This window comes from Sorex fumeus, unplaced genomic scaffold (assembly GCF_029834395.1).
Source record: "Sorex fumeus unplaced genomic scaffold, SorFum_2.1 ptg000041l, whole genome shotgun sequence".
Taxonomy (NCBI): Eukaryota; Metazoa; Chordata; class Mammalia; order Eulipotyphla; family Soricidae; genus Sorex; species Sorex fumeus.
This window is the reverse complement of record NW_026606098.1, coordinates 8,349,954-8,373,987: the sequence shown is the minus strand read 5'-3', so window position 1 is coordinate 8,373,987 and position 24,034 is coordinate 8,349,954. Positions and strand designations below refer to the sequence as shown.

At 61.9% G+C, this 24,034-nt stretch overlaps 2 protein-coding genes across 2 annotated transcripts; both read left to right on the top strand.

Moving 5' to 3' along the window:
* Window positions 1-372: 372 nt before the first annotated feature.
* On the top strand, window positions 373-8,066 carry GMIP (GEM interacting protein). Its single transcript, XM_056119474.1, has 21 exons — window positions 373-515; window positions 1,340-1,424; window positions 1,776-1,851; window positions 1,956-2,013; window positions 2,206-2,331; window positions 2,408-2,472; window positions 2,557-2,664; window positions 2,970-3,050; window positions 3,134-3,304; window positions 3,398-3,535; window positions 3,690-3,886; window positions 4,149-4,252; window positions 4,334-4,399; window positions 4,584-4,661; window positions 4,746-4,900; window positions 4,990-5,178; window positions 5,268-5,405; window positions 5,484-5,680; window positions 6,067-6,400; window positions 7,520-7,583; window positions 7,658-8,066. Exons 1-21 carry the CDS (start codon window positions 497-499, stop codon window positions 8,017-8,019), a joined length of 2,811 nt encoding a protein of 936 aa, XP_055975449.1. The 5' UTR covers window positions 373-496; the 3' UTR covers window positions 8,020-8,066.
* Window positions 8,067-9,807: 1,741 nt separating this feature from the next.
* On the top strand, window positions 9,808-11,493 carry LPAR2 (lysophosphatidic acid receptor 2). Its single transcript, XM_056119551.1, has 2 exons — window positions 9,808-10,540; window positions 11,183-11,493. The coding sequence occupies exons 1-2, from the start codon at window positions 9,808-9,810 to the stop codon at window positions 11,491-11,493; spliced, it is 1,044 nt and encodes a 347-aa protein (XP_055975526.1).
* The last annotated feature ends 12,541 nt before the right edge of the window (window positions 11,494-24,034 follow it).

Below are 24,034 nucleotides of genomic sequence, written 5' to 3'. Positions count from 1 at the left end.
GGTCAGCTGCAGGAGCCCGCCCGGTGACAAGGCCATTCAGCTCCAGCCAGAATGGGACAGGGCATCAGGCCTCCACCAGGGGGCGCCGCGGCGCCACTAGGCAGGAGCGGATTTCAGGGGTGCAGGTTGGCACCATCCAGGTCTTGAGTGTGAAAGACTGGTGGGGGAGGGAAATGTGCTGGGGCTTTGGGCTGGGAGCCCTGATACAGGATGAAGCTCTCTGGACTTCCAGTGGTCCTTCCAGCCTGGGCTAGAGAAGTGGCCGCGCAGCTGGGCGGGGCTCGAACTGGTCTTTGGGGCGGAGCCTGGCGCTGGCTGGGGGCGGGGTCTCAGCGGAAGCGCCGCGGGGGCGGGGCCTCGGTGGGCGGGGCTGCCGGGCGTGGTGCGGAACTGGGCCAGCCGTGGCCGCCGCAGGAAACCGGGGCTGCGCCCCGCCGGCGCGCGATCCCGCCCGTCCCTGTCCCTGTCCCTGCCGAACGACCCTCGGACCCGGGCCATGGACGCAGCCGAGCCGGGTAGGCGGTGGGGAAACGGAACTAGAGAGGGGAGTCCCCCACTTCCTAAACTGCGGGCGCCGCCTGTCCCTCCGTGCCCAGAGAGCGGGGCCGAGAGTTCCCGAATGGGGAGCAGGCGGGGAGCCCCCACGGCGGGCCCTCCCCAGGCTAGAGGCACCGAACACCCGCCCTGTGCCCCGCCGCCCCCTTTGGAGCCCGCACCCCGGATGCTGGGGGAAGGGGCCAGGAAAGGGAAGTAGCCGCTTCTGCTTGTGAAATTTGCGGTGGGGGCGGGGAGTCCCGGTGGGGCGCTGGCAGGGTCCCCTCACTCGCGGCGGCGACCAGGCCGTCCTCTGTCCCGGTCTTTGTGCGGCTCCCGGCGAGTCGCGTCCCTGGTGATTCCCGCCGTCGCCGTGCCTGCCTGGCCCACGTGCGTGTCCATCTGTCAGGCCCCGAGGTGCAAGCGGCTCCATTGTCAAGTGCGCTCTCTCTCGGGGCGGGGGAGGGGGCAGGGGGGTGCCGGGAGAAGTGGCTGCATCTGGGGCTTGTGTGTTGTTTGGCCGCCCCCACCCCCGCGTTTGTGTGGGTGTTGCGGCTCCTCGGAGCAGCTGTCTGCCTGTGCGAGTCCATCTGTCCCCCACTGCCCCCCATCCCTCTAGCTCCAGGGCCAGCCAACCCCTGCCTCTCCAGGCCCCACGCTTTGTCGTTCTGCCTCCTTCCCTCCCTGTCCCGTCTCTCTCCTCTTCCTCCCTGCCTCCAAATAAGTGTGTATGTGAGCCTCCCCAGCCCACCCTGGGTCGAGGGAGGTCCTCATTGGCCCTGGGTGACACAGCACACACCTCCAGGGTCACCACCCGTCCCCGAGGGTAGGAAGAGGTACAGCGACATATTCCACAGCCTGGACAACCTTGAGATCTCACTGGGGAACGTGTGAGTCTATGCCTGGGTCACCCCAAATCCAGCCAGGACCACCCCCTACATCCCTAACTTTTTCCGGGGCTCCAGCCTGAGGTGCCAATCAGATCCACCCTGGAATTCAATCCACTGGCAATCCCCAGTGTGGACCCAGGTGACCCCAACTCATTCTTCTAGAACCCCCTTAAAATCTGAGGTCCCGTCCTAAGATCAGTCTGAGCCCCAGAGTCCCCTGGGGTGTTAAGTGCTCACCTGCCCCCCACGCCGACCTCCCAGGTCCAGGGGATGTCTTGGAAGTGATATCCAGGAACCCCCCTGCCCTGGAGCCCTCCTCCCCCCCAGTAGACTGACAGCTTTAGTTCCCAGGACCCTGGAGATGTTGGCTGGAGACCCGGTGCTTTCTGGAGACCCTGACTCAGACAAGACCCTCACAGGCACTGTGGTGAGTCTGGGGGCGGGAAGTGGGGGTTGGGACAGGAAGAGGGGCTCTAATGGGTGGGCCCGCTGCCCCTCTTGCCCCTCAGCGCTGTGCCCCTCTCCTGTCAGACCAATGAACCGATACAGTGGAGTGGGCCCTCCCTGGAGGCTCCTGTGCCCCTGTCAGGTAGGGGGGCTTCCCTAGGATGACCCCACACTCTATCACTGCACACAGCCTGCCCCAGCCGGTAGAGGGACACGACCAGAAATGGCAGTGGGGGGCGGACGGCAGAGAAGAAGCCCCTGTGTGTCTGGGGTGGGGGGTCGGGGGAAGGGGAAGGGAAGGCGGGGGTCCTAGGCACGCCCCCATCTGCCCCAGAGGAGGAGCTGGACCTGAGGCTGGTCCGGACGAAGGGGGGCGTGGATGCTGCCCTGGACTACGCCAAGACCTGGGGCCGCTACGCCAAGGAGCTGCTGGCCTGGACAGAGAAGAGAGCCAGCCTCGGTGAGCCCCTCAGCGCACCCACAGGACCCCTAAACTCCCCTCTCCCCGCACGCTCTCACACCCGTATCTCCTGCAGAGCTGGAGTTCGTCAAAGGCATCATGAAACTCGCGGAGGCCGGCAAAGTGTCCATCCACCAGCAGGTAGCAGCGCTAGCCCCTGCCCAGACCCCACAGTCCCCAGCCTGTTCTCGACCCTCCTCACGGCCCCCTCCCGCCGCCCCCCAGAGCCACATGCCCCTGCAGTACATCTATACACTCTTCCTGGAGCACGACCTCAGCCTGGGGACCTTGGCCTTGGAGACAGCTGCACAGCAGAAGAGAGATTACAGCCAGGTGAGGGCCTGCTATATGCACCCCCCCTACACCCCCCAGCCCCTCCCCACCCCTACCATCTGCTGAGGAGGAAGCTGAGGCCCAGGGGTGCTGAGGAACTGGCCCCAGGAAACCCAGCCGGGATTCAAAACAGCCATTGCTAAACTGTTTGTGTGCTGGGGCGTCCGGGAGACAGGGTGTGTGTGTGGGGGGGGGGGGGCATGGGGAACCCCGCGAGGGCAGTAAGGGAGCAGAGGGCCGGGTGAGAAGAATCCGACTGGAAATGGGGTCCGAGGCTGAAAGGCGTCCCCCGCCCCCCACCCCAGCCCCTGGCGGCCAAGCGGTTGGAGATCGAAAAGTGGCGGAAGGAGTTCAAGGAGCAGTGGACGAAGGAGCAGAAGCGCATGGTGAGCCGAGGGGTGGGAGGCTGCGGGGCCGTGCGGGCGCCGCCCCTCGCGCTCCCGCCCCGGTGACCCGAGACCCCCCGCAGAACGAGGCCGTGCAGGCGCTGCGGCGCGCGCAGCTGCAGTACGTGCAGCGCTGCGAGGAACTGCGCGCGCGCTCACAGGCCTCCCCCGAGGACCCGGCGCCCCAGGCGTCCCCGGGGCCCAGCAAGCAGCAGGAGAGGAGGCGGCGCTCCCGGGAGGAGGCCCAGGCCAAGGTGGGTATCGAACGCGACAGCCCTCGCTCCAGTACACACCCCCGGGCTTGCGGCACGCCTCCACATGCGCCCCCCGCGCCCCTCTTCCCGCAGGCGCTGGAAGCCGAGACGCTGTACCAGGCCTGCGTGCGAGAGGCCAACGCGCGGCAGCAGGACCTGGAGGCCACCAAGCAGCGGATCGTGTCGCACGTGCGCAAGCTGGTGCTGCAGGGCGACGAAGTGCTGAGGCGGGTGAGCAGCAACCTGCCGCAGCCACCCCGGCTTCCCGCCCGGTCTGGGCCCAGGAACCAACCTCGTGGGAGCCAGGCCCCGCCCTCCCCTGAGACCCCGCCCACCTCCCCGCCCCTGCCGTGACCACGCCCACGTGCACCGCCCTCCCCCACAGGTGACCCTGGGACTGTTCGAGCTGCGGGGTGCGCAGGCCGAGCGGGGTCCCCGCGGCTTCTCGGCCCTGGCCGAGTGCTGCGCGCCCTTCGAACCGGGCCAGCGCTACCAGGAATTCGTGCGCGCGCTGCGGCCCGAGGCCCCGCCGGCCCCGCCGCCGGCCTTTACCTTCCAGGAGTTCGTGCCCAGCGCAAGCAGGTGCGCCCTTGCATCCGCCCCTCGGCGAGCACGCCCTGCTGGTCAAAAGGATGGGGAGGCAGATTGCTCACACACACACACACACACAAACACACACCTCTAGAAGAGGGGGTGCTAGTTTCGGGAGGGGCAGGATTTGGGGGTGATGACAAGGCTTGCATATTGCAATCCGGGGAGTTGGGTCCTGGACACGGGGAAGTGTATGTGGGGACCCCGCGGCAGTCTTTGTCCCGGTTGCCACACTTCAAACTGTCCCTCTCAGTTCCCCTCTGGACGGAAGGAAGCATTCTGGAGGTCCCCCACCTCGGCTGGAGGAGAGCCCCGCGGAGCAGGGATCCTGGCGGGACGCAGGTGCAGGCTGGCACGGTGAGTGCATCAGGAAGGGGCACAGGCAGCGGGGGTCCAGCCCAGCGGGGGCACACCGACCCACAAACCTTCTTCTCCTAGGCCCCACTCCGGCCAGCGACGGGGACAGTGAGTCCAGGTCCTTGGATTCTCCCACTTCCAGCCCAGGTGTGGCCAGGACCCAGCCCTGACCCTGTCCCCCGCTCCAACCTGCCCCATGCCTCTGAGCAGCTTCTTCGCACCCCCCTTCTGCGCGCTGGCGGCTGACCCTGTCCCCGATGGCATCTTGGGTGGTTGTGGAAGGTGTGACCCCCACTGGCCCCCACATCCACCCCATGCCTCCACCCATTAGGCGCGGGCGCCCGGCGGCTGGTGAAAGTCCCGTCCACGGGCACTGAGTCCTCCGACGACTTTGAGGAGCGAGAACCGGGTAAGACTGGAAGCACACAGCCCCTGTGGGGGTGGGGGGGCGTGGCGCCCGCACCCCTGACCACAGGCCCTGCGGCCCCAGCAGATCTGGGCGATGGGCTGGAGAACGGGCAGGGCAGCCCCTTCCGGAAGTGGACGTTGTCAGGCGCGGCGCAGACCCATCGGCTCCGGCGGCTGCGGGGCCCAGCCAAGTGCCGGGAGTGTGACGCCTTCATGGTCAGCGGGACGGAGTGTGAGGAGGTGCGCACCCCACGCAACCGCACCGCCTTCCTCCCCTGTACGTGATCCCGCAGGCCCCCTGTGACCCCTGCCCCTGCCCCCACCCCCAGTGCTTCCTGACCTGCCACAAGCGCTGCCTGGAGACGCTGCTGATCCTCTGCGGCCACCGTCGGCTGCCTGCCCGCTTGGCCCTCTTCGGGGTCGACTTCCTGCAGCTCCCCAGGGACTCCCCGGAGGAGGTGCCCTTCCTGGTCACCCGGTGCACGGCGGAGATGGAGCAGCGCGGCCTGAATGTGCAGGTGCCTCCCTCCTTCCCCCTTTGACCCTGTCCCCCAGCTCAGGGGTCTCGAGGCCGCATGTCTCGCATGTCCGCCCCCCACCCCTGCAGGGCATCTACCGGGTGAGCGGGTCGCGGGTGCGCATGGAGCGGCTGTGCCAGGCCTTCGAGAACGGCCGCGCACTGGTGGACCTGTCTGGGCACTCCCCACATGACATCGCGGGTGTCCTGAAACGCTTCCTCCAGGAGGTAGGTGCCCACAGGCGGGGAGGGGGGGCGGGGGCAGGGTGCCGCCCACCCACCCCTGCCTCCCGCCTTTCTCCCCAGCTCCCGGAGCCCGTGGTCCCCTTTCACCTCTATGATGCCTTCATGTCTCTCGCCAAAACGCTGCGCCCTGACCCGGGGCGGGTCCCCAGCAACCCCGTTCCCAGCCCTGACACCATCCGCGCGCTCAAGGGGCTCCTGCTGCAGCTGCCAGACTCCAACTACAGCACCCTGCGCCACCTCGCAGCCCACCTCGCCAGGTGACGACCCCCCCCTCCGCCCCCGCCCACCTCACCAGGTCACCGCCCCCCCCACCTTGCCAAGTGCCCCCTCCCCGCCCACCTCGCCAGCTGACCCCCCACCTCACCAGGTGTCCCCCTCACCAGCTGCCCCACAAGCCAGGTGCCCCCTCCCCACGCACCTCACCAGGTGCCCCCCAACTCCCTACCTGCCCCCCTACTCCCACCTCTGAGCTCCTGGTTTTCTTTTGGGGGCCGCACCTGGCGATGCTGGGAGGTTACTCCTGGCTCTGTGGAGGAATCAATCCCCAGGGGCTCGGGAAACCTCCTGGGGTACTGGGGATCGCCCCGCCTCTCCGGCCGGTGACCACCATGTTTTCTGAAGCCTGGGCCCTCCCTGTCCCCAGGGTGGCCGCGCAGTTCGCGGAGAACAAGATGTCGGCCAACAACCTGGGCATCGTGTTCGGGCCCACGCTGCTGCGCGCCCCCGCTGGCCCCGGGCCTGCCGCAGTGGCCTGTCTGCTGGACTCGGGCCACCAGGCCCAGCTGGTCGAGTTCCTCATTCTGCACTACGAGCACATCTTTGGCCTGGAAGAGCTGCCCCCCGACCCCGGGCTCCTCACACACAGTCCTGAGGCTCCACGCCTTAGCCTGGACTCCCTGACCTCAGAGCCCAGTTCCGACACCAATGCCGACCCCCACAGTGCTCTGGAGATGTGCTCTGAGCCCACAGACCCCGAGGTAGGAAGCCGGGGCTCTGGGCATGGGAGGGTCTCTCTGGGGTCGGCCTCCCTCCCTCCCTCCCTCCTTCCTCCCTCCTTTTCTCCCTTCTTCCCTCCCTCCCTCCTCCCTCTTTCCTTCTTCCATCCCTCCTTCCTTCCTCCCTCCTTCCTTCCTTTTTTCTTCCCTCCTTCCTTCCCTCCCTCCATCCCTCCCTCCTTCCTTCCTTCCCTCCCTCCATCCCTCCTTCCTCCATCCCTCCTTCCTCTCTCCATCCCTTCCCTACCGTCCTTACTCCTTCCTATTCTCCTTCCTCTCTCCATTCCTTCCCTGCCTGCATTCCTCCCTCCGTCCTTTCCTCCCTTCTTTTCCTTTCTTCACTTTCCTTTCTTTCTCTCCCTCTCCCCTCACTCCTTCCTTCCTTTTCCTTAAGAATTTTTAGGGGTGCTTAAGGCATTTGCCTTACACTGAGCCAGTCTTGGCTCAGTCCCCAGCGTGAATGTGGTCCCACCACTACTAGGGAGTCACTCCTGAGCCCAGCCAGCCAAAGCTGCTGAGCATTGCAGCGTGTGGCCCCAAAATCCACAAAAACAGGCAGAACCGATAACTACGGGGAGGTCCCCGGACCAAAAAAGATCCGCAAAGAAAGACCTTCCCAGGCTCCGGCATCAACAGTCTCTGCCTGAGCCAGCCCTGGGTTCGATCCCGCCTGCTGTGAGCGCCCCCGCCCCCCGACCCCGGCTGCCACAGTCCAGCCAAGGCCCAGGAGTGAAGGGGGTGCAGGGTCGTTGGGCCTAGTGGCCGGAATGTCAATGCTGGGGAGTCAGAGGACGGGGACAGCTGACCTGGGCTCCTGCCCTATCACCTTCGGTTCCCCCAAGCCCCACCAGGAGTGATCCCTGAGCACGGGATCACAAAAGGCGTTTATTTGCCCATGAAACTCCTAGAGGCGGCGCCCCACCCCACGGGAGAGCTGGAGTAGGGGTCTGACCAGGACTCAGGGTAGCCAGCACCAGGCGGGGACAGCAAGGTTTCAGTGTGGGGCTGAGTGGCTGGCCGTCCATGCTCCACGCCATTTGTTATGTCGGGCACAAACCCGGGGCTCCCCAGCAATGCCCACTAGCTTGGGTCTCCCTGCAGACTCCAGCCCCACAGTCCGTCCAGACGGAAGCGCTGGAAGATGCCAGTGACCCAGGAGAAGCCGGTGAGTGCACTGGAGAGGCCAGGAGTGGGAGGTGGGGGTGGGGGAGCTCAGCACTGACCACCCCTTCCTCACAGCTTCTGACCAGGGCTCTGAGGACTCGCTACTGGGGACACAGTCTCGGGGCCATTTCAGCCGCCAGCCTGTGAAGTATCCTCGAGGCGGCCCGCCAAGGCCGGTCCCCCACCAGCTGTCCTCTTCCAAACTGTGTGAAGAGGAGCCCCTGAGGGCCGCCCCCTGCACGGGGAGTCTGCGGGGGCGGGGTGCCACAATGTCCTCTCCCGACAGCAGCCCCCTACGCCGTGCCCCTCTGCCCAAGCACTTCGAGATCACCCAGGAGACTGCCAGGCTCCTGGCCAAGCTGCCCGAGGAAGCCGTGTGCGAGGCCTCCTGCCGCCCTGACACCCAGGTGGTGGACGGAGTGGATGACCGCCTCTGACCATTGTCACCCAGGGACCCAGGATGTCCCCCAGGAATTCACTGTGTGGGGGGTGCCTGGAGATACCGGTGAGGAAAGATCCCCCCAGCTCGCAGAGGGGCTCCCCTCTAGACCCCGGTCATCATCAGAATTCGGGGCTGCTCAGGGTCAACACTCAGGGTCAATACAGGTCGTGGGGTTCTTGGGTTGCCCCTAGTCTCTAACCCTTGGACAGAGAAGAGGAGGAACCCCAAAAAGCCTCTGCCACTTTTGCTGACCAGACTGGGTGCCAGGCTGGGTGGGCATGGACTGGACCCCCATCCCCGCCACGCCCCGTGAATCTCAATAAACCCTGTCTGCACCTGGAGGCCGCGTCTCTGCAGAGGGGTGGTGTCTGGGAGGTGGTAAGTGAGCCCCGACGTTCCTGTACCTACAGGTACCGGGCAGGGCCTGGGCACGAGGCTGAGTCACCCGGCCCAGCCCAGCAGATGGTCCGCCGCCCGATCCAGGGCTGCGTAATGCTGCAAACAGCACGGGGCAAGATAACCCGGACAATAGGGCCGTGGGCGCGGCGCCGCAGGCCTGGGCCGGGCGGGGGGCGCGCTGCTTGCTGAGGCGACGGGCGGGGGTCCCGGCAGCCGGAGGTGGGATCAGGGCGGGACCTGCAGCGCGGCAGCCGATTGGCCGCGAGAGCGGGCGAGGTGGGGCCGGCCTGCCTCGCCCCGAGACCACCCGGAGCTGCGCCCGGGCGCAAGGTCGCACGGCAGGAGTTCGCGACCGCGGATGATTCACCCCGAAACCCGAAGCCGCGGGAACGCGAGGTGTGCGGTGGGGAGGGGGTGGTCCTGACCGGAAGTGGAGGGGCGATCGGGGGTGCCGCGAGGCAAGAGGAAATGGGGGGGCTGCGGTTCCGGGCGACCATGGACTGGCCCCAGGCGCCGATGGGCCCCCACGCCGGAACGGAGGGGCGTGGCTCCAGGTGAGGGCGTAGCTGGGGCGTGTCGGGGCGGGGCCGGACTCAGGCTGGGCGCGCGGGCGGGGGTGGGACTCGGGGCGCGAGCGGGGCGGAGGCGGGACCCTCCTCCCGCGTTCTAACGCCGCCGAGCCGGGCGCACCCGGCTGCTCCTGCGCCCCTGTCGCCGGGCTGGCTCATGGGTGCCGGACGCGCCCGCACCAAGCCGCCCCGCGTGCGCCGTGACGCGCGGCCCAGGTGAGGCTGGCACGGACGGCGCGCGGGGCCCGGGGTGGGCGTGGAACTTGCCCGCGGGCCCGGGCGCCGCCCCTGCTCCCCGCCCTCTCCCCCAGCCAGCCCCGGAGCACCGGGGGCAACCACCCCGCCTCCTTAACCGACTTCTCCCCTCTTTGTCCCGGAGGCCTCCGGGACTCTAGGCGCCCCCCCCCACCCACCGGGAACGTTGGCGCCCACTGCTGGGCGCGGTGCGTGAGGAATCTCGGTGCGCACTGGGATCGCCCCATCTCCTCCCCTCTCCCTCGACCCCTTACTTACCCCGGCCCCTTCTCTCGCCGCTCACCCTCTTTGTCCTTCACAGATTCCCCCCACCCCTACCCCACCACTGGCAGCACGTGGGCATGGGGGGGTTAGCTTTTCATCCAGCTGTTAAAAAGCCCAACCTGACGGCAGTTGGACCTGGCGGCGCGTCGGAACCACCAGCCAAGTTTGTTTCCCCTCCCCCTCCCCTGCTAGGTGCTGCTCCAGCGCTTAGAGCGCTTAAACCGGCGGGTCCTTCCTGTCCCCGCAGCCTCTCCCCAAAGCCACCTGCGCTCCGCGGGGGCGCACCCACCGTCGCCATGGGCCAGTGCTACCACAATGAGTCGGTGAGCTTCTTCTACAACAACAGCGGGAAAGAACTCAGCAAGCACTGGAGGCCCAAGGACATGTTGGTAGTGACCCTGGGGCTAACAGTCAGCCTGCTGGTGCTGTTCACCAACCTGCTGGTCATCACGGCCATCGTCTCCAACCGCCGTTTCCACCAGCCCATCTACTACTTGCTGGCTAACCTCGCAGCCGCTGACCTGTTCGCCGGCCTGGCCTACTTCTTCCTCATGTGCAACACAGGCCCCAACACCGCCGGCCTGTCCTTGAACGTCTGGTTCCTGCGCCAGGGCCTGCTGGACGCCAGCCTCACGGCCTCGGTGGCCACGCTGCTGGCCATCGCCGTGGAGCGTCACCGCAGCGTGATGTCCGTGCAACTACACAGCCGCCTGTCCCACGGCCGCGTGGTGCTGCTCATCGCCGCGGTGTGGGTGGTCGCGCTGGGCCTGGGACTGCTGCCCGCCCGCTTCTGGCACTGCCTGTGCGCGCTGGACCGCTGCTCCCGCATGGCACCGCTGCTCAGCCGCTCCTACCTGGCCGTCTGGGCCCTGTCCAACCTGCTGGTCTTCCTGCTCATGGTGGTCGTCTACATCCGCATCTTCTTCTACGTGCGCCGCCGGGTCCAGCGCATGGCAGAGCACGTCAGCTGCCATCCCCGCTACCACGAGACCACAGTCAGCCTGGTGAAGACCGTCGCCATCATTCTGGGTGAGTGGAGGCTCTCACCACCCCCGGGCAGGGCCGCGGGGCTGGGACCCCCACTCGCAGACCAGACTGATTTGAGTCAGATTCCCCCGCTCTCATGTACAGGTGTGGACCTGGTGGTCTCAGCATCACGTGGGGCTGAGGGTTGGATGAGAGCCCCCTGCACTCCCGGTGGGGGTTGCAAAAAGAAAGACTGGGAGTACATAGTGGGAGATGCTGGTTCTACAGGGGCATGACCCACCTCTCCCTGGGGAGAGGGGTGATGAATTTCCTTCTGTGGAATCTCAAATGGGGGCAATGGAGAAGCCAAACTTCCCTAGCCAATTCACAAGGAGTTGCCACCCAGGGGCTGGAGCAGCAGCACAGCGGGGAGGGCACTTACTTTGATGACCAGGTTTGATTCCTGGCACCCCACAGAGATTCACAGCGAGGAGTGATTCCTGAGTGCAGAACCAGGCATAAGCCCTGAGCATCACTGGGTTTCATCCACCCACCCCCCCAAACTAATCCCCAGGACTCTGCTGCTACCGTGGGTCAGGGGCCGCGTCCCCCATGTCAGGCTGGGACTGAGCTGGGGATGCTGCAGTGGGAGCACCCAGTCCCTGCCCCCCCCCCAGTGTACTCAGCACCCTCCCACCGCTGCAGGCGCCTTTGTGGTGTGCTGGACGCCGGGCCAGGTGGTGTTGCTACTAGACGGCCTGGGCTGCCGCTCCTGCAACGTGCTGGCCGTGGAGAAGTACTTCCTGCTGCTGGCCGAGGCCAACTCTCTTTTCAACGTTGTGGTCTACTCATTCCGCGACGCCGAGATGCGCCAAACCTTCCGCCGCCTGCTCTGCTATACCTGCCGCCGCCGCGAGGGGCGCGCGTCCCCCGGCTACACGGCCTCCCGCATCAGCACCCGCATCATGCTGCCCGACAGCGGGGGCAGTAGCCCACCCACCGACTCCACCCTCTAGCCCCGGGCCCCTGGACTGCGCGCCCCAAAGTTAGCCGGCGTCTGGGGCCAGGGAAAAGGACAAACACTGCACATCTCAGCGTAGATGTCATGGCTGGGACACCCTGGGACCTCTCGGACTGCACCGCCCTACCCCACTGGCCGCGGATGGATCTTCCAGGCTGTAGACTAAGGAGTCTGAGTGTGGGCGTGAGAGCTGTGGAGCCCCCCGCACAATTCAGGGGTCCCTCTGGAGCCGCGTGTGAGAAGAGTAAAAGCCTTTTTTTTTTATTCCGTGTTGCTCCGCAGCATCTGTCCTCACCCACCCCCTGCCAGCCCTTTCCTCTGAGTTTGGGGGGCTAACAAGCATGCCCTTCCTGTTTCCCACCCAGTCACCCCACACAGTGGGGTCCCCGGAGCAGGACACAGAATCTGACCGTTTCTCCTGCTTCTCCGTGCACCCTAAACAGCCTGAGCTACAACTTTGAACTGTCTCCACCCCTGTGGGCAGGCATTATTTTTTTCGTTTGTTTATTTAAGTTTTTGTTTGTTGTTTGGCTACACCCAGCAATGCTCAGGGGTTGCATCTGGCTCTGCATTCAGGAATTACTCCTGTGGGAATTATATGGACTGCAGGGTGATAGCTGGTCATCTGCAAGGCTGGCCCCTCGGATCTGCCTGCCCCAGGGATTGTTCTGCAGTGCTGGGAGGGTGCACTGCAGCCTCTTATGCAGAAGCACTCCACCAGAAGCCACTTTGCAGCCCTGTTGCCTTTCTCTTTCACTTTTAGTTTAGATTTTCGGGTTACACCTCAGCTCATGTGGTTCACTCCCTGCTATACCCCACGGCCTGTAATTAGACTTAGCCTCCCACAAAGCCTTGCCCCTTCAGGCTGAGGTTTGGCCTGTACCCATCTCTAAGCATCTGTAAGAGATGCTTGAAGGGATGCGAAAGATAAGCTCTGGGATTCCCCCTGGAAGCTGGACAAGCTTATCTGGTCTTCACCCCCAACCCCCAGCCTCAAACATTCCAGACCCTTAATGAGCCCTCCCACGTATGCACATTGACACCTGAGCACCCGCTGCTCTTTTTTTGGGAGGGAACTCTAAAGCAGTTTGAGGGGAACACCAAGGGTATGTCCCCAGGTACTCAGAGTCCCATGTGGTTTCAAGGGTTGAACTTGGGGTTTCATGCGTCCAATCTACCAGCCCTGTGAGGAGCCAGAGATGAAAGATGAACTGGGGTTTGGGTACTTCAGGGTTAGAGGGACACATCCCCCCCACCTCAGGTCAAACACCTGTATATGCAGGTCATGGGTAGAACTACAATGCCGAGGAGCCCAGGCCACGAAGAATGCTGTCTTTGCCCCCGTGCAACCGGAGCCTCTTGAACTGTGCTGTTATTAAGAGTGGGGACTAAGGGCTGGAGCAATAGCACAGCGGGTAGGGCCTTTGCCTTGCACGCGGCCAACCCGGGTTCAATTCCCAGCATCCCATATGGTCCCCTGAGCACCGCCAGGGGTGATTCCTGAGTGCAGAGCCAGGAGTAACCCCTGTGCATCGCCAGGTGTGACCCAAAAAGCAAAAAAAAAGTGGGGACCCCGGATAGGGGCTTTACCCTAGAGGAAGGATGGGTGCCTGGGTATTCCACCAGCCAGCCTGAGCTGCGCCAGCCTGAGCTGCAAGAATTGGATAGCAGTGGGGAGGGCGGGGCTCAGGGGGCTGGGACTCATCGGTCTGGATGGTAAGGGTTGACTGGCATCGTGGGAGGGCGGGGCTCAGCGTTCTGGGGAGTGCCGGTTGGTTGGTTACACAGAGGGCATGTCTGTGGGCGGGGCTCAGCTGTTTGGGCGTTGTCGGTTGGCTGGCTGTGTCTGTGGGCGGGGCTCACCGCTCCGATCTAGACTTTGGCTGCCGCCGCCGCGCCCAGGTCCCCTTTAGCAGCCACTGTGACTCCACCCTTCTCCCCACACCCCAAAGCCGGCCCCTGGCGCCAACACGGGCGACGTGCGACAGCAGAGCACAGTCGTCCCCGAAGCAGGTGATGAGCGGGATGTCGGTGGGACATCGAATGTCGGTGGGAGGATGGGATGCGGCGGGGAGGGGCGTGCTGGAGCGGCAGATGAGAAGGGGGAGCGACCAAGGGGCAATTAGAGAGTGTCCGAGACGCCGGTGTTGGGGCTTAGGGGAGGAGTGAAGGCGGGGCTCGGAGGCCAGAGGGATTTGCAGGCTCCGGTCCACAGATTAGAGGGGCTGAGGGGTGGATGGGTGCTTGGAGCTCGCCTGGACCAGAGGGGGTGGATCAGCGGGGACATGGGTGCCGTGACCCGGGAAGGGGGAGCTGGTGAGGTAGAGCTAGATAGGGAATCGACCCTATTTGCAGAGTGATCTGGGCCGCTGCGGGAAGCAAACATCTGTAGGGCGTTGGGACCATCTAAGCCCCCACCCCACACACGCACACACATACATACATCCCCCTTCCTTCCCTCCCTACCTCCCTCCTTTCTTCCTTCTTTCCCTCCTTCCTTTCCCCCATTCCTCCTTTTTTCTCTCTTTTTCTTCTTTTTCTTTTTTTCCTTTTGTTTTTCTTTCGGGGCCACACAGCAGTGCTTGCGGGCTACTCCCCGCGCTGCATCGGGGCCTCAGGGAACAGCACCAGGTGTCCTGTGCTCAGACCCCTGTGCTCGTGGCCTCTGGGAGGTTGAAAGGCCTTTCAGGGTGGGGACCGGAAGCTTTGAATCTTTCGTGCTTCCTTTTTGTCGGGGTACAAGGCGCGACCAGCAGTGCTCAGCGGAGCCTGTGGGGTTCCAGGCATGAGGCTGGGTCTCCCGTGCAGATCCCACACTCTGGCTCCGCCCACATCCACGCCTCACTGTAGCTAGGTGACAGACAAGTAGATCATGGCCCCTGTGGAGACAGGCGGAACTCAACCTTTGGTTCTTTACCCCCTGGGCTGGGCGTCAAGTGGCTGCCTTCCCCACCCTCAACTACAGGGAATGGTACTGAGGCCTCAAAAGCTAGTGCTTTTGGCTCCTTGGTTTGGCTTTTGGACTACATCCAGGGATCCTCCTGGCTCTGCACTCAGGGATCACTCCTGGAGGTACACAGTGCTTAGGGGATGCTGGGATCCACCTGGGATTTCCTGTGGAGACTAAAGACAAGTGCCCCCCCCCATCTTCCCAGCCCCAAGGCTGGCGTTTTTATTGTGATGGTTTTGGAGCCATTCCCTGCGGTGCTGAGGGCATGGGAGAACTGGGCAGTGCCAGGGTTGGAGCCCGGGTCTCTCAGTGCAAAGGCTATGCTCGAACCCGCTCTGAGCTCTGGATCGTTATGTCCGTGACATCGGTCTTGTTGGACGGGAAGAACTTCCCACGTTCCTACTGTGCTCAGGAGTGTGCCTGGCCGTGCATTGATTCCAATCACTGAGGAGGAGGCTCAGGACCAGCAAAGAACAAAGGGAGCCGATTTGGCCTTCGGTGGTGCTTGTAACCCTCCCCCCCCAACCCTGCCCCCCCCCCCCCCTGCAGTGGCCCAGCCCGCCCCCCAGAGCACTTGTGGGAACCGCCTGGTGGGACCTGACCTCTGAAGAATCCAGGCCTGGCGGCAGGATGGAATCTCCTCCTCAGGCCTGGGAAATGGTACTGCAGACTAGAAATTCTGTTTGTTTGTTGGTTTGTTTGTTTGAGGGCCACACCCCGCAGTGCTCAAGGCTTACTCTTTGGTCCTGCGAGTGTCCTGGCTGGGCTCTGGAAATGGTGGGATGCCGGTGGCAGATCCGGTCAGCTGTCTGCAGACAAGGGCCCCTGGAGAGCCCCGTGGACTGGGCACCTCTTGATCCCCACCTTCCTTCTGAGCACTGAGATGGGAGCAGTCAGTCCCTCAGCTCCACCGGGTGTGATCCAAATCGCAAAAAGAAATCCTCTCTCTCTTTTCTTTTTTTCTTTTTGGGTCACACCCAAATGCTCAGAGGTTACTTACTCCTGGCTCTGCACTCAAGAATTACTCCTGGTGATGCTCGGGAGGACCATATGGGATGTTGGGAATCGAACCTGGGTCAGCCGCATGCAAGGCAAATGCCCTACCTGCTGTACTATCGCTCCAGCCCCAAGAAATTCTTTCCATCCCATTAGGACCCTCATTGGAGGGCTCTCCTTGGGAGACAGACCCAGAGCCAGCCAGGAGTGCCTGAGGGTCACTGGCCAGCCACTCTGGCTCTGAGCGGCAGCCTGTGCGGGCTTTCCCTCTGCACAGGCCTGCCTGGTACCCATCATGGGTTCACAGGAACAGTTGCAGAGAAAGAGGCTCCCTGCAGCCCCCTGAAGGCCCCCTCCACTGTATCAGCCATCTAGAATGGCATGTGGTGACAGGGCAGAGGACCTGGGGGGAACCGGGATGCCCCCAACCTTCCCTGGTCACCCAGTCACTCAAAAGAGGGGAGGAAAGAAAATGACAGTAAGGGGCTGAGCAGAGCACAGTGGGGAGGGCACTGGCCTGGCCTGCTGGGGTTCCATTCCCGTACCCCATCATAGCACCGCGCCAGGAATAACCCCTGAGCAAGCTGAGTGTCCTCCCCCAAAGTAAACACAATTAAGATAAGAACTACAGTTAAATGAGAGACTAAATTGATTTTTCATTTGTTTGGGGGCCACACCTGTAGGCTCAGGAGTGCTTCCGGCTCCGGTGCAGCCACATACGGAAGAGCCCTGTGGGCATGCGGTCTCTCCCACCCAATAAAATGTTCTCATTTGTTGCGGGTAGCACATCATGCAGTGCTCAGGGCTTAGTCCTTGTGCTGTGCTCAGAGGCCACTCCTGGAGGGAGTGCGATGTGAGAGGCGAGTTCCTTATCTGCGTTCCTGTCAGCTCCTACCCAGCATGTCACGTCACTGCTTCCCACTCTGCTCCCGACTTCCCTCCCCCAAACCTCTCACCCCTTAAACTTCTTTTCTCCCTTACAAATTTCAGAGCCTGGGGCCAGAGCAATAGCCCACAGGCTGAGCACTGGCCTTGCACATGGCTGACCTAGCTTTGATCCCGTATGGTCCCCCAAACACTGCCAGAAGTGATTCCGGAGCACCGAGCTGGAAATAAAACCTGGACACCGCCAGGTGTGACCCCAGGCCCCCCCAAGATTATTTTTTTTAAAGAATCTCAGAATCTTCTCAGACACCCAAACTAGGGACCTGGGTCTGCATCTGACCTCCCTGAGCACTGCCAGGTTGGACCCCGGGATAGAGCCAGGAGTGGCCCCTAAACACAACCAGCTGTGACTCCCCCCAAGAAATAACAAAAAAGTAAATGAAACATAGAAAAATACGAGAGAAGGGACAGGTGAGAGGCAGCAGTCCAGCTCATGGGGTTAAAGTACAGAGGTGGCATTAGGGATGATGAGTCAAATGTCCAGACTCAGCATCAGCGACCTGAAGTCAAAAAACACGGATGGGGGCTGGAGCAATAGCACAGCGGGTAGGGCGTTTGCCTTGCATGCGGTTGACCCAGGTTCGATTCCCAGCATCCCATATGGTCCCCCAAGCACTGCCAGGAGTGATTCCTGAGTACAGAGCCAGGAGTGACCCCTGAGCATCGCCGGGTGTGACCCAAAAAGCAAAAAAAACACAGACGGTGGCAGCTGGACTCAGAAGGGGCCTGTCAGGAGGGCGGGGAGTGGGGGAGGGAACCAGAGGACACGGGTGGAGGGGGGTTTGCACAGGGGAGGGGTCGGTGTGCAATACTGTATGTCTGAAACTCAACCATGAACGACTTGGTAAATAACGATGCTTTAATTAAAAAAATTAAATGTGTAAATAAATAAACATTATATATCTTTATTTCAGTGTTCTTGACTCGTTGGTTTGGATATTTGGCTCTCACGCTCTAACACCACCTTTGCTCTTGAATTCCCTGACCTGGCTCATACATATATGATAAATACACACTCTCTCTGCGGGGGCCTGTGCCATCTCACAATCTCACAGATTTCCTGGCAGGAACCTTTTCCCAGGGGCCTGGTTAGAGCGAGTGTAGTGGGCCCAGCTTACCTTGCCCAGAGAGAAGTGTGGGGGGGGGGGGGGTGCAGAAAAGTAGCAACAAGAACATTTAATTTTTTTTTTTTTTTTTTTTTTGCTTTTTGGGTCACACCCAGCGATGCACAGGGGTTACGCCTGGCTTTGCACTCAGGAATTACTCCTGGCGGTGCTCGGGGGTCCATATGGGATGCTGGCAATCGAACCCGGGTCGGCCGCGTGCAAGGCAAACGCCCTACTCGCTCTGCTATCGCTCCAGCCCCGCAATGAGAACATTTAAAGAAAGAAACTAGCCTTGCTGGTGGCAGACCCGGGCCAGCACCCCAGATCTCGCAGGGGTGACCAATCCAAATGCCGGATGAAAGAATCCTGGTGGATTGCAGTGACAGGCATCTAGAAGGGGACTCCCGACCCCCCCGTGTTTGTTCCCTTTGCTCCCACAGCACCCCAGGGCCCCGAAGTTCAGGAGGTGCCGGAATTGAATCTTGCCTCTGCCGTCCTTCCCCAGAGGACTCTGGGCTTCTCGTAAGAAGGGGACCCCCTCATGTCTGCAGGAGGGAGAAAGGGGAACCCTCAGAAATGTGGGGTGATGGGGGTGGGGATGCCGAGGACAGGGAAGTTTTAAGAGTAGGGACAAAGGGGCGTACTTCGGGGAGGGCAGCCTCTAGCTGACTGTAAATCCCCCTCCCCTGAGACCCACCAGCCCCCGCTGCTCCCACCTACGCCCCAAAATACAGAAGCCAGAGCCACTTGCTGGGCCGGTCAGTGTGGTGGGCGGCGGCGGGCTCCCTTCTGCAGAAGTTCTGAGGGTCCGGGGGAGCCGCAGCAGGTTCTGAGGACGGTGAGCGCCAGGCTTGGTTTCTTGGAGAAACGACCCGGGGAGGGACGGAGACGTCCACAGCGCCATCTGGTGGCGCGTCCAACATTTGCAGGGAAGGCGATTTCCAGGCCCTTGGGTTTGCTTCAATGGCTAATGAAGGATCGTTCAAGAAGCCTCAACTGATAGAGCCGTAGCATAGCACAGAGGTTACTTGCCGTGCACCCGGGCCACCCCGGTTCAATCCCTGGCATCCCAGGTGATCCCCTGAGCATTGCAGCCTCAGTTCCTTTGCAGGCAGATTGCTTTAGTCCAAACTTCAGGGTACTGAGCTGAATCTGCTTCCACCCCCCTTGTCCACATAGAACATGAAGGTGGCACCCTCAGAAATGTGGGGTGACGGGTTAGGAACTTGTGTTGCTGAGCTCTAGCCAGGAGGCCCCCCCGCCCCAATAATGCGTGCCCAGCAAGTGGCTCTGACTTTCATTTAATTTTGGGGGTGGGGTTGTGCCACCCACCAGATTGACTCCACTCACTCAGGATCACCCCTGGTGGGGCTCGGGGACCATTTTTTTTTCCTTTTTTGGGTCACAACCGGTGATGCACCGGGGTTACTCCAGACTCATGCAGCCTGGAATTACGCCTGGAGGTGCTTGGGGAACCATATGGGATGCTGGGGATCAAACCCGGGTTGGCCGTGTGCAGGGCAAACGCTCTAACCACTGTGCTATCACTCCAGCCCCTGGGGGGAGCTTCTGAGTGCCAGGACTGAGCCCAGTTCAGCTGTGTGCAAGATAGCCCCTCCACCCGTTCTAGCACTGCAGCCTCTCTGGTCTTTTATTTTTTCTAAGGGGGCCATTGGTTGTTCACACACAGCAGTGCTCAAGAGTGATTCCTGACACACTGATGCTCAGTACTCTGGGGTCACTCCTGGCAGTTTTTGGGGGATACTGGGTGTGGGGTGAAACTGGGGTGCATGAATACCAGCACTTCAGACTTTTGAGGCATCTCTGTGACACTTTCTCTTTTTGGGGGGAGTTGGACCACATCTGGCGATGCTCAGGGGTTACTCCTAGCTTTGTGCTCAGGGATCACGGATGACAGTGTTCAGGGGGTCCTCTGTGGGGCCGGGGACTGAACCTATGTTGGTTGCAAACCAAGTGCCCTCCCCGCTGTCCTCTTGTTCAGCTCCAATATGTATTTTTCTAATTAAGCCCCAGTGATTCACAAAGTTGTTCTTGATAGTCTCAGGCACACAGTACTCCGATACCACCTGCCATCAGGGTCAGTGTCTCCCCACAATGTCCTGGGATTCCCTCCCCCACAGCCTGTCCTTGACTGGCATTTTTCAGTGCGACTTCTGGAACGCACCCAGTGGTGCGCAGGGCACACTCCTGGCCCTGTGCTCCGGGGTCACTCCATGTGGGACTGCGGCGACCCTGTGTGGTGTCCTCACTGTGCTATCACTCTGGCCCCCTTCCCGGCATCTCAAGCCCTTTGGGATTTGGGGGCATCCTGCCCCTCTAATGGCCCATCTCGACCTAGATCCAGCTCTCTTTCTTTATTCTTTCTTTAAATTTTTACTTGGGACTTTCTTTAAATTTATTTTCACAATGGGTAGGGTGTTTGCCTTGCACACGGCCGACCCGCGTTCGATTCCCAGCATCCCATATGGTCCCCCAAGCACGTCCAGGAGTAATTCCTAAGTGCAGAGCCAGGAGTAACCTCTGGTCGCCAGATGTGACTCCAAAATTAAAAAAGAGCTAAAAATAAATAAATAAAAATTTTACTCGAGTGGAGCCAGAGTGGTAGAGGAGGGGGCGTTGGCCTTCCGTGCGACTGGCCCAGGTTCTGCTCCTGGCACCCCATCGGGTCTCCCGAGCAGCGCCAGGAGTGATCTCTGAGTGCAGAACCAGGTGTGGCCCAAAAACTAAAACAAAAAACCAGATAAACCAGAAAGTTCTCCAGGACCTTGTGAAGCCATCACGCCCCTTCTCTATGGGAGCAGATGTGGCACAAACACGCGCGTGTGTGCGTGCGTGCGTGCGTGTGTGTGACTGGGGTCGGAGTGCCGCCTCGGATCTGCTTGGTCAACCAGCCCCAGCTTCCTGCCTTTCTCCACCGACCCACCAGGGGGCGCGCTCGCCCAACAAGTGCTGGGCACCTGCCCCCTTCTCCCAGAACCCACCTTCCACAGCCTCCACCTGGCGCCACTGCGTTCAATTCTCCTCGCCCCTTCCCCCGCGGGATCCACCCCAGGTCCTTGGTACATGCTCTGTCTGGCTCTGCTTGTTGTTACCACTCCCTGACCCACCCACAGTTGCTCCGCAGCCCCCACCTCCACTTCCTCTGCCCGCTTTTTTTTTTTTTTGCTTTTTTGGGTCACACAGGGGTTACTCCAGCGATGCACAGGGGTTACTGACTCTGCACTCAGGAGTTACTCCTGGCGGTGCTCAGGGGACCATATGGAATGCTGGGAATTGAACCCAGGTCGGCCGCGTGCAAGGCAAATGCCCTACGCCCTACCCGCTGTGCTATCTCTGCAGCCCCTCCTCTGCCCGCTTTTATCCCCCCAGGTCCCTCTTAAGCCAGTTCCTGCCCTGGGTCAGAGACAGGGCTGATGAGGTTGTGTGTCCTCAGGACCTCATGGGCCTTCCCTGGGTCTCTGCCCTCTGCAGGCTAATGGGAACTGGAGAGGTGAGGGAGGGTTGGGAGTGAGGAGCACTGTTGTCATCACAGCAGGGGGTGGGGGGGGATCCTGGCCTCAGTTGCTCAGTCATGCCAATTTGGCAGGTCATCCAAATCTGCGAGTTTTTTTTTGTTTTGTTTTTGCTTTTTATTATTATTATTATTATTATTTTTTTTTGCTTTTTTGGGTCACGCTCGGGCATTGCACAGGTTGCTCCTGGATCTGCACTCAGGAATCACTCCTGGCGGTGCTAGGGGGACCATATGGGATGCTGGGAATCGAACCCAGGTCGGCCGCGTGCAAGGCAAATGCCCTACCCGCTGTGCTATCACTCCAGCCCCCTGTTTTTGCTTTTTGAGTTACACCCGGCGATGCTCAGGCGTTACTCCTGGCTCTAGGCTCAGGAATTACTCCTGGCAGTGCTTGGGGGACCCTATGGGATGCTGGGGATCAAATCCAGGTCAGCCGTGTGCAAGGCAAACGCCCTACGCCTACCCGCTGTGCTATGGCTCCACCCCCCCCCCAAACTGCTTTTATTTCCCGAGCTCTGGTAGAGGGTAGGGGCAGAGTTAGGGGCCCCTGCAGTAGGGGCTGGTGGCTCAGGGTAGTGACAAGTACAAAGGGTGAGGGTCATCTCCTAATGAGACACTGAGGTCCACTAGGGGACATGGACACAGGGACATCCCGAGGCCCCGGGGAGCTGCGTTCACTGAGGCATATGTGTGTATGTGGGGGGTCAGATTACCCTGACCTTCTCCCCAACACCATCTGATCAGAGGAGAATGTTTCCTGCAGGAAATCTGACTGCTGGGCAAAGAGTGAGCTCCCCGTCACCAGGGGCATGCAAGCGCCCGGGGTCAGCAGGGGGCAGGGGCAGCTGCAGTCTGGTGCTGGTCGGACACAGGCCCCAGACAGCCCCAGAACAGACATTCCTCTGCTGGGCGCCGACCGCTCCTTCCCTGGGAAATGCGAGCTGGCTGGCCCGGTGGACTGCATGTTTTTCCAGTGGCTTCTTCGTCCACGGCCTGACCACAACACACATTCCACCGGGCTGGTCATTTCCACTGTTTGTGTCGGTCGGGGCCAGCAGGCGGGCGTGGAGCAGCCTGGAGGGAGCCCAGGGACCTCGCAGCAGGTTGGGGGAGTGACCCCCACTCCCCCCACACCAGGAGCCCCGTGCAAGGCTCTCGGCTCTCACGTGCAGACACTGGGGTGCGACTAGGCCTGGTACACAGACCCGGCCGTGGCCAGGCTGGCTTAGGGCAGTAGCACCCCCAGGTGTCCTCAGTCCTGGCCCAGCTGGGGAGAGGCAAGGATGCTGCTGGACGGGGCAGCACTGGGCCTTCCCTCCCCTGTGCCTGCTTGCTGACTGGGACAGTGAAGGGGGAACAAGCACAGAGTCTGCCTGATGTGTTGGTGTGATCCAGCCCAGGCAGAGCAAGTATCCAAAGCCCTGACATCTCCTTCCATCCCTCCTGAATACACAGGACTCTATGTTAGTGATAAAAGCTCCCTAGGGGTTTCTTCTTGAGGGACACCACCCCCCGTCCCCAAAAAACAGAGCTCAGTGTTAGCAGTCCAAACCATTGGACCTGAGGCTTCCAAGCTCCTATTCATCCGGCAAAGCCCCCTCTAGAATGCCCCTTTCTCTCAACAGTTATCTCTAGACACTCTTCTGGAATTTCCTATTTTCCCCAGCCCCTTGGGGCTCCATATTCACCCCACTGTTTGAGGGGGTGGGTATGCCTGGTCCTGTCTTATTTTTAGGATGGGGCCCTTGAGAACTAGTCTAGAGTTGGGTGTGGAAAAGCACATCTGTATTCACAGGTCTGCACATGGGTGTGTGTGTGGGTGGGTGGAGTGAACAGCCAGGCAATATTGGGCCCCCAGGGGCTGACAATCTTTAGGAAAGCAAAGTGGGATGTGACCCCTGAGCTCTGTCTCATGCTTAAAGCCTCTGCTCCCCTAGGGCTGCAGGCTGAGCCCTGAGTCGGTGCACGCCCCCCATAACCCCCCCCCCCCCGTCCTGGGGGCCCTTGCCAGGCCGCCGTGTCTCCGTCCTGGAGGACATACCTGAGGTTTGGCAGCGTCAGGCCTGGCTGGGCCCCGAGGCCAAGTCAGCAGAAAGGGGGCTGGGGTTTCCCAGGAGAGGCATCAAGCCCCCTGCACCCCCGCGGCCTCCCACCTCTCCCTGCAGCCCCCTCCCCTGTGCAGGGCCGGAGGATGCGCTCTCTGTTTCCAGGGTCTGCGGAGGGGCTCAAAGGTGGGGCTGAACTGACCGGCGCGGGTGACCCCCAGGGAAGCTGCGGAGTTCAGGGGGGCCGTGGTCCCTTGTGTCCATGTCGCTATGCGATGCCGCATGTGTCCAGCCTGTAATGGGCTGGGATGGGGGATGGGGCCAGCCACACAGGTGACCAGCAAAGTAGCGTGTGGCCAGTGTAACAGGGACAGTCTGAGCTGCGAAGGGTCTGGACTCCGGCTCCCAGCGGCCCAGGTTCCCCAGCTTCCCGCCACCGACCCCCGTGGGCCCCGGCCCTGCGCCTGCCCTGCCAGCTTCGTCTCCGCCTCCTGCTGTTTCCACAAGCCGAGCCCAAGCACCCGCCCCTCCGCCCGACCGAGCCAGGCTCCACGCCAGCGTGGGGGTCTGAATCTGGGTCATGCCCAGCTCCGGGCTGATGAGAGAGACAGACAGAGCCGGGGAAGTGGTGGGCGGTCACGCCAGGTCCGAGAGGTCACCCGGAGCCAGCGCTGCTTGGCCAGGCCAGGAGGCCGGGGAGGGGACAGGGCCCTGGGTCGTGGCCATGTGGGAGGGGACAGCCCCCCCCCATTATGTAACCAACTCCTATTCCAGCTTCTGATCACCCTTTGTGGGTCCCAGTGCCTGCGGGGGTCCATGGACCCCTCTGGTCAGCCCGGGCGCCATGTACACCTCACCTCCACGCCCCCTCCTGCTCTCTCCTGGAATGTCCTTCTGGCTTCACCGACCTGCAAAACTCCTACACATCCTCCGAAGCCTGCCCACACTGTCCCTGTGTG